Here is a 13,130-nt window from a genome sequence, read left to right as displayed (position 1 = left end):
GCCTTGATCACACATATCACAGAAGTACTACAGGCAGGAAGGAGTGGTGGGAAGAGAAAGGAGTTGACTATCCTTCCTGAAACAGTGGCAAGTGGGCTGGTCAAAGCTAAACCTGACAAAAGAAGAAATACAACTTTTGCCTTTATGGTATTTGGACTCTTATATCTCATCTAGTCTCCAGTTACTGACCTTCTAGTGTTTAAAATCATTTTAATCCCCTACCTGAGAGAGGTTGAAAGTAAAAATTTGTGAAGAGGAGAACCAAAGCACACTAGCATGTCCCTTCCCTTCCCACTTCCTGATCTACTTTCATCTTTGTCTCCATTTAATTTAAACCATAAGAACACCATGTTTTCCAAAATAAGAAAGTAAGTACTGGCAGCAAAGTCCTCCAGAAACAGACACACTATTTTGAAAACAGCGTCATGAGCAAAATGCAGGTGTAGGAGACCTACTGTCCAAAGAGGTCTCTGCAAATCTGAAATTCAGAACCAAAACTGAAGGGGGAAAAAAAAAGGCAACCCCCTATTTGTTTACTTATGTAAAATGTTTACAAACCATTACAAGAGATTTTACTCTTTGATTTAAGTTAATAATTTCTTTTTGTTTCCAGTCAATCCAGTCATACACTGTGAGCCTGCAGTGAGACATGTATAAGGGATAATAGTTTCTCATAGGATGACCCCTTCAGTATCAGGAGTTTTGTAAATCTTAAGTTTTACAGAGGGCTGGTATATCTCAATCAGTAAAATCCTGGTTTGAGAAGCTTTTTAAACTGGATGTTTAAAAACATTCATTATCTCATATTCTCATAATTGCTAAAATAGATGGGAAATTTTACAATATAAATAACCACATACCTATTCAAACTAAGTTCCTCATTTTATTGATGCTCCTGATATGAATGATGGAAAGTATAACACCTCAGTGGTTTCTAAAGTTACCTTAAGAACATTAATTTATTGTGAAATATATAGTAAGGTGTGTACAAGCTAATAAGAGAAACACTGTAATAACAGGCTAACACAGGTTTCTAATGATCCTAAGCTCTCCACTGAAACTGAAATAGGAGATGGGTGGATCAGGCCATGCACAGTTTACTACACTGACTCTGGATCAGATCACCCTGGTGCTTTAAAATTTCAGAGTATCTGTTAAGTCTCCAGGTTTAGCAGAATCAGAACAATGACATAGCCTAGCATTTAGATGGAGATCAACAGAGAAGAAAGTGTCTTGTTTTGGCCCAAGAACCTTTAAATGCAAGTGTTCCGAAAAAGGTTTTTAAAATAGAGGCAGAAAATGCTAGACTGTTCAATAGAAAGAACAAATACCTTCAACAACAAAAGGCAACTCTTTGGTAAATAAAATGTTTTCCCTGTGACCTTGAAAAGAATGGAGTCTCCCAATTACCTGTGCATCCACCAGCATGATGTCTTTTAGCATAGGCTGGCCCTTTGGCTCTCCATTCTCCATCCTGACGTAGTGGACCTGGTAGCCTCGAATCTGGCCGTGCTGCTTGCTGGGCACCGGCGAGCGCCAAGACACTCTAACAGCGGTGGAGTTGACAGCCTCCACCTCGACTTTGCGAGGAGGACCACTAGGAACTGGAACAACATCATTGGACAGAAGAGAATTACAGCCACCTGTCCCACCCATGTCTTTCACTTTTTTTTAAGAAAGGGCAGACTCACTATGTTGTCTCTGAAGAATACAAATCATTCAGGAAATGAAGATGCTCAACAAATCTGCTCTAGCTTTCAGTGAAAAGATCAAAAAAATGACTGATGCAAAAAATGGAAGAAAAAGGAGTATTAGAGAAATAGAAAAACATGTAAAAACATGTAAAAAAACATGTACAAAAGCCAAGGAAGATGCTTTGAGATTCAAAGCATTGTAGTACAAAGAGAGATTTTAATCATTGAAATAATAATACTATAATAATAACAAAACCACAAAAGATTAAAAAAAAGTTGCCCTTTTTTTTTTTTGTTTGTCAAGTTCTACGTTTTATTTTGGTTTGTTTTTTCCTCAGGATAAAAAGGAGGCTGATTACAAGTCTGTCTTCTGTCACTTTCAAGAATGGAAGAAAAGAAAATGTGTGGAGCATCAGTTTTCCAAGATCAAAAAAGAAAACAAAAAAAAAGCCAACAAAAAGACCCACAACCCAAAAAAACCTTCAAATAAAAAAGCATAATATGGAAGAAGAAAACAGTTAAAAAAAACCAACCAACCAAAAAAACCAAGACCTGAAAAAAAGTTTATACACATAACTATTTCAAAAATGACAATGATGGTAAAATCAAGGAAAAGGCAGGAAGTTTTTCCCCTAGGTGTTATTTTTCATTAAAGGAGGAGCAAGAAGAATATGTATGGGCTCAAAGGAGCAGCAGATTCATGTCACTTGCAAAAAAATATTTTCTGATTAAAAAAATACAAAAATACCAAATAGAAAAATGGTGTAGAAAGAACAGTCTTTGAATAAAAAGCTTAAAGGGTGACAATATCTGGTTATATTCAAGAAAAAAAAAAAAAGAGGAGCAGAAAAATTACTGTTAGCCTATACAAAAGACAGCAGATGACAGAGTCATAGAGGTGCAAACTGATGTAGTGGAGGCAACATACCATCTTCATCTGTCCGAATCAATACTGCTAAGCTCTCAGGGCCAGGTCCAACATCAGTGTGAGCAGTCACAGAGATCCGGTACTCAGTCCACTTTTCCAGCTGTTCCAAAAGGTACCAGGTACTGTCCGAGGAAATTCCCAAAATTTCATGGGGCTTGACGTCTTCTCCATCAATTCCAATGTACTTGATGGAGTATGCAGTGATAATGCCATTCTGTTTTTCCAACGGTGGAGGTTTCCAACTTACCAAAATGCTAGTGGAGCTGGGGCTTGTGCAACTAATGTCTTGAGGAGGAGCTGATGGCTCTAATTTCAGTAGTGGGTTAAAGGAGGATTTGAGTGGAAGGATAGAAGTGATTGAAAAAAATGAACAAAAAAGAAAAAATAAAAATAAATAAAAGAGAACCAAATGAAAATAATAAATAAACAAAAAAGTAGAAACTCAAAAAAGCAAAACGTCAGATAATCATATGCACCTTGGCTTATTAACATAAGGAAACTGAAAATGAACAGGTGAACTAAATGGTGAAAAAGATGTAAGGGAGATATATGAAAATGAAGCCTCAAAATAATATTACCTACCTGTAATTAAAATTCTTCTTGAAATAAAACAAAAATGTGATACCTCTATGACTACTGATCTATCTTTACAATCCTGGCAATTAGTGCAAGCTATAACACTTTAACTGTATAACATATTACATTACATGTATTTGCTTACAAATTTTGACATCCCCTTCAAGTGGTTTTACTTTCCTTAAGACAGAAAATCTTCTTTTACAGAACGTCTAAAAACTTGCAACAATTGCTAGAAATTGCTCCATAGGTTGCCATTTTTGCAGCCTTTCCATTCTCATAAACAAATTACTGTTTTGTTTTTTTTTTTTTAATGAGTCTGCCTGACACAAGTCAACCATTAATTACATTTAAATTGAAAGCATTTACCTAGGCATTTATTGTAGCTAACATACTATGAGCATGCAGTTCACAGAAGATGATGAAAGTCTTAGCCAAATATTTACCTACCAGGAAAAAGTGACAGGCTTGTTGATTCTGACTGTAACTTGTACTTGTACTTACCCTAGATCAGCTGTCAGTTTTATTTTTTTAACTCCTCTTGGAGACACCTTTGCTAGCAAAGAATTAATTCTACCAGTAGTATATATTATTTCTACAGAAGAAAAACAAAACCAAAAAAACAACTACCCCAAACAGCATGTAAAGAAAGCAGGTATTCATTTTACAAAGTGAGTTTACAAGCCCAACACCTCAGAATGTGAGTTTCTGACTTTGTTTCATCTCCTGTCAGCATCACCAGTCTTCCAGAGCAGAAATGCTCACCTTTACTTATTTGTTCCCAAAGGAGTATGTTAGCATATTTACCTTTTCCAAGCTTCAGAGCATCTAAGCATGCATGTCATTCCACTGCTTTCAGTGAGGCAAATCAAGTACTGAAAGTTAGGTATGCATTTATGTGCTTAAATGCACTTTGACTTACCAAAATCTATGCTTACTAACAGATCATTCAGAGCACCAGAAAAAGGAGCCATAATTCAAACTCACTAGCAGAAGGAGGGGATATGAACTCCTTTCCTATTTCTGCCTCCTGTCTTGTAAGAAAAAAGTCTTTGTGCGCAAGATCTTTTTTCCCCCTTTACATCCCCCTCTCCACCTTTTCTTTCCATTTCTTAAGGGAAAAAAGAAACAAATGGATACTTATATGTACTTATCACATCAAACAAAATTAAAACAACAGATAAGGCCTAGGACCCTGCTGTGACCTACTGCATTTACACATGTATCCTTCGGTTCCCTACAGTTCTTTCTACAGGGATCAATGGCTTTTTACTCAGTATGGTACACTGCTCCTCCAAAGGGAAGACAGGAGAGAATTTACTAGAATTTCAATTAAGCAGAGGAGGTGGAGGGAAGAGCAGATGAGAATTAACACATTTTGAGTTATTTTTATAGACTAATTCAGTAATCAACTACTCAAAAGAAATGGATCCCCTTCTACCATTAACTTGTGCAGAAAGTGAAACACGTGTAAAATGTCCCTTAAGGATCTTACAAAAAAGAAATAAATCACTGCAGCATCTTCCTCTGATACAAAGATGAAAGGCAGTAGCACATTCTGGTGAATATTGCTAAAAAAATCACAGAAGTTTATTAATTTTTAATCCATTATACTCTCAAAATGCAAAATATTGCACTTATGTAACTGAGGCTAACTTGAAGGCTACTTTAACCAGTTTTATTAATGTGTATATATTTTTTTCTTAATTGCACATTAAAAAAAAAAAAAAGGACTTTTTGCAGCAAATACCTTGGATCTGACCACTGAAATCAACTGGATTTCGCTACTATCTGAAGACACAAGGTGGAGATAAACATAACACATTCTTATATGCAAGGAGAGAAAATGGCAATGTCCTTATACAAGGAACACGCAGCCTTGGCTCCTAGATGTTTGTTTTGTATGCAATCTAAGCAATCTTCACCCAATATAAGATAATGAGCATTCCAAATAGTTGAAATGGCTCCCAGAATAAATAAATACCTATTTCTTAATCAAATTATTCATTCTGAATTACTAAACTGAAAAATTGCCTTGACACTATATCTAAAACTAACCTTGTGTTACATGTGGTTTTTTGTGCTTATTCCAAGCGCATTAGAAATGCTTCAGAAACTCATTTAGCTTTGCTTAAAGGTGAGCTGCACTGTGTTTCCAGTCACACTAATTGATATTAATATATAACACTAACAAGAAATGGTAGCGTAATCACATGTCATGACTGCAAATTAAAAAAACTAATGTCAACAGAGAAACTGAATTTTCTGTTTTGAATTATCTTACTTTAAGAGTAGGCAATTTAATTTAAAACAAATACAAATAGAATTGTACTAAGTTTTTAAATGACACATTGTAATGCAAACTCTCAGGAAGACATAACTTATCAGGCAAGAATAATCCTCCTGGACATCATTGCTGAATAGCTGATTGTTTTAGTTAAGTCTTAATTTAAATGTTTTAAGGTGCATATACAAGTCCCTGACAAATTTTTACATCTCAAACTGGTTTTTCTCGAGGTGGAAATGACTGAACATCATAAAAAGCCCAGATTAAGAAAATTTAACAAAATCAGAATAAGATACTACAGAAGAGTTCTTATGAAATGTCTGGTACAGTCTGAAATATTCAACCTGATCCACTTTTTTGCACTTTTTTGAGACAAATTTTTGCACTGCAGAGGGATGCTGCAGAAATGACCTAGGAAGCATGCAGAGTAGGGAGGTGGAATTTTATTGATTGAGGACTTTCATTAATGTACACCTATTGCATGGTACAACATTTCACCTTATTATAAAATAAAATTTCATTATGCCAACTTTATATTGCCTCCTTAGACACTAGTTTATTTCAGTTGTTTTTTGAAACTATGTAAAAGCCACTCATATATTAAGCTGATAACAATACACCTCAAAACTTCATATTTTAAGCACTCTTTTGCTGTGTCAACCAACATGAGTACTGTATTTTGCTTTTTTCTCTGTTTCTGCCTACCTGGGTTACTGAGATTAATAAAGAGAAAGAGAAAAATTATTCAAAGGAAAGACACCTACTTGACTGCATGGTTCTGGCTGAGATTTCTGCTGTTGAGGCACCCAGACCTTGAGGAGAGCGTGCAGCTAGGCGGAACAAGTACAGGCTGTTTGGCCTTAAGCCTTGCAGACGATAGGATGTAGTAGGCTCAGTGGAAACCCGTTGCTAAATGTAGATAGTAAGAAAATGTCTTGGTTAGTATTCAGAGACTATAAATTCCCTATATTGCCTGTATGCTTTTGTACTGGGATAAAACCACCGAGAAAAAATTAAATTGAAAAAAAGTAAAGCAGAACAAAGCCAAACTAAACAAATCCAAAACCAAATACATTTCTTTTCACACAATAATAAACTATTTTTTTAAAGTCAACAGTTTAACAGATGAAACTCAGAGCCACAAACAAAGCTTGACTGTTTGAGGAACAAATAGCTACATACAAAGTATGAAAGGCTTTTCAGACAATACCACATGAATGAAGCCTTACCTATAACTGTCTTCTATGTCAGTGATTTTATAGTGTAAGTTACCCTTGGGTTTAACCTTGTAGTTAAATTTGTATTTAAATTATTAAAAGCAAATTCTTCCACAGGATAACTTACTAAGCAGCAGCCTGCATTCTATTTGGAAGTGAAATAGAGACCTGGCCCCCTTAGACAAAATAAGCATATGAATTCACAGTGTATGTGTGAAGCTGCCATAAACACAAACTCAGTTGAAACATCAGCAAGGACTTGAAGATGCAGGAGAAATCAATGAGGATGAAAATCTCCTGTGCCCTTCTGAGAATCCTGGCTTCTTTTTTTCCCTCTGTGACACCTGTTAATATGGCATTTTCCCTACCAGAAGAACAGTTTATTCTAAAGTTTATGGAACAAAAACAACAGACGCCCACAAACTGAAAATTCTTTATGAAGTAATGGTACAGAAAAAGTCTATTGCAGGTCTTAATCTTTAGGAAGAACCTCCTGCTGTCTTCTCAATTACTACTGAAAGATTAGAAAATCTCAGGAATTCTCTTACACAATGGCAAAGAGAAACAAAAATTATCTAAGGCTGTGAATAGATTTCAAAGTTCGGGTGTAAGTTCAAAAAAGGCTTAATGGGTCCATGAAATGTCCCTAATATTTTTCCCCAAGCCTTTATAGACTAACAGGCTCAGAGGGACATAATCAATGTCTGAAACTGGACGGAATTTCTGTGGAGGATTCATTACTTTCTACAGCAAAATTCTACTGGCTGGTAACCACTGACAACATTTTCTGCTGTTTACACACTTTCAGTCTGAAACTAGGCTAACTGCTGAGCTTAACAAACCTTAATATCAAGGCATTTCTACTAAAATAAGTTACTAAAATATGAAACTTAAACCATTGCCGCATTTTATGCCCAACTTTTTAAAGATGACTTAGAAGAGGTACAATCTTGCCACTTACTTCCTCCCCATGCTCCCCATCTTTGTAAACCAGTTCATAGCTGGAAATGGTATCAGACCGTGGAGGTGTCCAGGAAAGCAGTATGCTTGTTTCAGACTCAGGTTCTGCTTTGAAGTTCAATGGTTGACCAGGCACTAAGGAAAATTGAGCAGTGTTGCCAATTATTTACTTGGATACTTCAATATTTTAAAGTATTTTAAAATGTTATCCAAATATGGCATGCAATATTACTTTCATTTATCTTACTGAACTTAAACAAATTGATTCACAATACTATGAAACAAAATTATCTAAGCACAGAAAAAGTAAAATGATACATTTAATTCACCTGTTAAAAATTATCAAGGATTTAAAATAAATGCTTTTGCAGTGTAAATAAAGCAAACAGAGCTGAAATGCCATTGAAGAGATGCCTGGTGATGAATACCAGCAACCTAATAACCTATGTGTGAAATGGCAAATATATACAACTATACATAGAATGTTTTTCTCATGTGTGCATGAGCAAAAGCGAATAGAACATATGATCAGCTGAAATAGTCTAGATTAAAGTGTTAAAAGTACTACATGCATTTCCAGACATTAATTTTTTCTTTTTTTCTCAGCTCATAAATGAAAGTAAACATATCCTGGTCTTAAGAAGACGCCCACATAAAAAACACAGCTTATTTAACCTGAAGTAGTTATAACCCTGCGAAGAGATATTCAGTTAATTTCTCACTAAGTGAAGTATTTCCACCCTTTAATGAGTGGTATATTTAAGAATATAGTTGAATTTCTAGTGACAACATTTTCTAATTGCAAGATGCAAAATATACATTTGACTGCACTAGACAATAACATTCTCTGCTACTATATCTTATGCGATGGCCACAGAAATTATCCACATTAAATGTAAATCTAATTTACTTCTTCAAATGTGAAGCAAATGATAAGGTTGACTATGAAAAGACAGGAAAAGATAACTACATCATCAGATTGTGTACAATAGCTTTGGTACCGAAGTTCTAAAACATTACTTCCAGTTAATAGTGCCATTGATAAGGCATAAAACAGTTTTCCACAGCATTTTTAGCGGTTCAAGAATAAAATGCGACATGCTCTCATTTTTTTCAGGGGAAAAATAAAAAGATGTACTTAGCATACACTGAGAACAGGTGTAAGAAGTAGGATGTGACAATAATGATGGTTTCACAAACAATTATCAGAGAAGAATTCTATGACAGCATTACAAGTATGTTAGTTTAGTACAGTAAAAGACCTAAAAACTGCAGAGAGTAAACTGTTAAAATAATTTGGTATTTTGTTTTTTATCTTCCCCAGACTTCTACAGAATATCAATTTGAGGAGGACACTGCCCTTGTGTATTCTGGTGCATATTAGATATTTCATATCTAACTTCCAACAAACAGAACCTTTATATCTGAGCTGTATATTCTTCCAGCTCCTGGGTGGACTTTATTTTTTTAATGAGTGAGTGAGAGTAAAAGGAGACCAACTCTTTTACAGGAATAAAAAGGGACAGGACTAATTACATGTTCTTTTAAAAGGTGTCTAGTCTAAAAAGAGACTACTGCCTGGGTCCTGCAAAGTGCAAAGAGGAAATGATCGCAAAGCAGAGCCATTAGAGGAAACACCAACTAAGTATTTGTGACAGATTCTAATTTTGCAAGGAGTGGCTGCAGTGCTGGCAGTGGTCCAGCTGGGAGAATGGATGGCTCTCAACAGCACTCCCAGCAGTGACAGAAGGAATGGAAGAGATATAGCCAGGCTCTTCACAGAGTGCGGCAGGTGAGATGCCGTGGCACAAGTTGAAAACATGCGAGGCTCAGGACAGTGCAGAAATGCAGCCAGGGCCCACGGAGGTTGGACCATGGGGTGTTTTACACATCAAGTGGGTGAAGCCCTAAGAAACTCAGTCTGACCCCAGAGCTGAGCCTGCTCTGGGCAGTGGCTGTGGCTGGACACCTCTGCAGATAATCATCCTGCCAGCCTGATTTGTCCCGTAATGCTATGATCTGTACTTAATGTATGGATACATGAATTGTAGAACACAGCCAGGCAGTCATAGCAAATGATCAGTCAAGTGACTCATATGAAGTCTGGTACCATCTGTTATGATAAATATGGCAGCAGATGGAGAACTGAGGGTATTTCCTGACTCTCAACGTGTTTTAAGACCCTCATTCTCCAAGTATTCCTTTTAGAAAAACCCAAACCCTTTGTCATCTAGGTCTGCAATTCTCAATCTTCTTATAATACAAGCTGATGGCTAATTGGACTTTTCCAATAGCTGTTTGTCAAAATAGTATCTTGCTTTAAAATTTAATCTCCCCTTGGATTTTTTAACCACAGTCAGACAACTCTGATGCTGTTAACACTGACAGAAGCAAAAGGTAACAGGGAAGTCTGCATTGCTCCAAACAGATAAGAGAAGATGACGAAAAAAGAAAAGAAACCCAAAATAACGGAAATTAAACACAATTTATTGCCAATAAACTCTGGTATGGAACCCATACCAAAGTAAAACTCAATTAGTTCAGTAAGAAACCAGTTTGCAAAGGACAACAGATTGACCAAGAGAATTTACAATCAGTAGGGAACCAAAAGGGACCAAGAGTTTATGCTTCTGATTTCTCTGAAAGAAGTATGAAACTCTACAGAGGAACTTCTACAATTGAAGAGCTACTGTGCTCCAGTTTTTGCTTTGTAAACAACATATATGTATTTTTTAAAATAACCAGTCCTAATAGAATATAATTAAAAAATAAAATGGGTAACATACAAAATAAAATGTGCACTGTGTAACATAAAATAATATGTGCACTGTTAACCCCGTCTCTGCTACAACTGAAATAATCTCTTTGAATGAGTCTGAACATACCTGAGGTTTGCAGTATCAAACAAAGAACCACAGTACTCAAAATAATTACTATACATTTCAGATTTTTAAAAAAGCATACTATATTATGTGAAAATTAGTCAGAAATCCATAAATCACTTTCTTCAAATATTATCTCTGACATAGTGGGAGTCCAGAGAATAAAATAAACATGTCAGTCAGTCTTAAAGACAAGAGTCTACCTGGTCCTGTCTAAATGACTAAAGAACACAGTAATGAGATAAATTATCAGTGTGTGAAGCTAAGATCCTCAATGCTGGACTCATCTCAGTAGCATTTAAATTAAGTAAAATAGAGACTACAACACTTAAAAAAAGTTAGCTGTGCATTGATAGTAGGGGAGTTATTAAAAAACTAAAATAGTTTTTCCTACCTGACCAGAAATGTCCCTTGAGGGAAGTTTTAAAATTTAAGTCAGTTAAAAAGCTATCCTATACCCCACCTCAGCATCAATACATGTAGGTATCTCAAAGGGGCACGCCACAAGGACTGTGGCAGACTCTTTCCAGTGGTGCCCAGAGAGAGGATGATGAAGTGGCCATATTCTAAACCAAAAGAAATTTCTCCTCAACCTGAGGAAGAGCTTCTTCATATTGAGGGTGGCAGAACACTGGAACAGGCTGCCCAGGGAGGTTGTGGTGTTTCCCTCTCTGGAGACATTCAAAACCCACCTGGACATGTTCCTTTGTCACCTGCTCCAGGTGAACCTGCCTTGGAAGAGAAGTTGGACTGGATGATCTCCAGAGGTCCCTTTCAACTCTAGATTCCTCCCACCTGATTTCTTGCTTTTTGAGTTTCTAGGTACATGCTCTCAACTCTTTTAATGTGGAAGTCCATTTCATGAAATGCTGCAAAACACACTAGGCTAGGACTGTGGAGTTTCAGAGACATCAGGTCTCCTTGTTCATGTGTTCACGAAAAAAATTTAAATGTCTGGTAAAGTAGCTAGCTTGCTACAACACAGAACAGTACTTTGTTGCTACCAACTCTTTCTCTGAATTTCTAATCATCTTTTACACATGAACTCCAGAAACATTAATTTTGTTGAATCTAAGGCTCCACTTATGTGCCCTGCAAGTCAGATACTGGACCTTCTCATTACTGTCCTTTTTCCTATTTTCAAATACCCTTTAAAAATTGTAATAAAACTAAGTCTTCAAATAATGGAGATCCAACATTTAAAACCAATGTTTTGTGTTTTAGGGTTATTTTTTCCACAGAAACATATGCTAACAGGTACACATTCATTTCCCTGAATATTTACTAATTTTTTCCTCTCTCTCTTTTTCCAGTAATCCACTATCCAACAGACCTTGTGTTCTCTCTCCTGTCTTTCTATCTAAACTCCGAAGAAAAACAAGATTCACTTAATTCCTTTAGTAGCTATCCTCTCTTTACAGGTTAAAAATTAAATGAAAACGCAAAGTGAGATAGTTCAAAACTCTGTATTTTCTTGGTACACACAGATTAAAATATGTTGCTTAGAGTACACACTCTTACAACCCGTTTAAGCCCAGAAAGGAGTTATGAAAAGTGCATCCTGAGCAGCTAAAATGCACACAAACAAATTTTGTTTTCTAACAACGTAAAAAACAAACAAACAAGAAAAAGAACAAAACAAAACAAAACAAAACAAGTATCACAAGAAAACGTATATTAATCCTTCTTTATTCTAAAATTTGGTAAGTCAATTAACCTACATAATAGCCCAGTCCTGACTCCATCCTCAACAGAATCTAATCCTCCAGCCCAAAATGCAGAATACAGACTTTCTTAACTTTTGGAATTGGTTTCCTTTTACTCAAAAAGCTCCCCTGCACAGCTAGTTTCTGATTGCAGAATCGGTTAAAATTGGGTCTTTTTAAAGAAAACACTGCTGAAAACAACTGGGCAATATGACATGGCTTTGCCTTCAAATGCTTAAGAAAAATACTGAACACTGAAACTATAATTTTTTGGGGTTTTTTTTTCAGTGTCTTGTCTGAAAAATATATCCTTCTCTTTCCCTCAAACTACATGGTCCCAGTCAATATTTTAATTAGAAATCTAAATTTCACTACCAGCAGAGTTTCGGCTGATCTGCAAAGAAAGAAGCCATTCATACACCCATTTGATAAGAATTATTCTGCTATACTAAGAAAACAAAAATGCCTCTGAACAGTATTTTTAATAAGAAATTATTCTTTTTTTTTAATCTCTCTCCAAAGATCACAGTACACTTAAGGCAGGAAAACTCTGAACCACCTAACAGAGCCTGTAAGTTACACGTCAGCAAGATTTTCTTTTATATATGCTCTAATGTCCCCAAAGTGAGGATTAAGCTAAATATGTATATATAATGGCAGGCTTATTTGTTTAAAATAAAATCAACCAAATGTAATCAGCATCCCATTCCTACTTTAACTCTTTTAAAATGTTTCCATATAAATCCATTTCCCCGGTCCTTAAATGGCACTTTATATTCACTTTAATATTTGGAATGTGTTTAATCTTGAGAGATTTTAACTAAAACAATGATATTCAGATGTACATTAAAGCAAATTGGGAAGAAAAGGGCAAGGAGGG

The 13,130-nt window shown here is 35.8% G+C and overlaps 1 protein-coding gene across 1 annotated transcript in view; it reads right to left on the bottom strand.

The window, feature by feature from the left end:
- The window catches only part of LOC121344043 (receptor-type tyrosine-protein phosphatase delta), a 47,929-nt gene that overhangs the window by 23,936 nt on the left and 10,863 nt on the right, over positions 1-13,130 (bottom strand). The window contains exons 5-8 of the mRNA XM_041419710.1: positions 7,664-7,797; positions 6,250-6,394; positions 2,623-2,928; positions 1,411-1,604 (exon numbers count right to left, since the gene is read on the bottom strand). Of these exons, the coding sequence (XP_041275644.1) occupies positions 1,411-1,604; positions 2,623-2,928; positions 6,250-6,394; positions 7,664-7,797 (779 nt within the window). The remainder of the gene's footprint in view (positions 1-1,410; positions 1,605-2,622; positions 2,929-6,249; positions 6,395-7,663; positions 7,798-13,130) is intronic.

This window comes from Onychostruthus taczanowskii, unplaced genomic scaffold, assembly GCF_017590055.1.
Source record: "Onychostruthus taczanowskii isolate IOZ18803 unplaced genomic scaffold, ASM1759005v1 scaffold109, whole genome shotgun sequence".
Lineage (NCBI taxonomy): Eukaryota > Metazoa > Chordata > Aves > Passeriformes > Passeridae > Onychostruthus > Onychostruthus taczanowskii.
The sequence above is the reverse complement of the archived record's forward strand: the minus strand, read 5'-3'. Positions and strand labels throughout refer to the sequence as shown.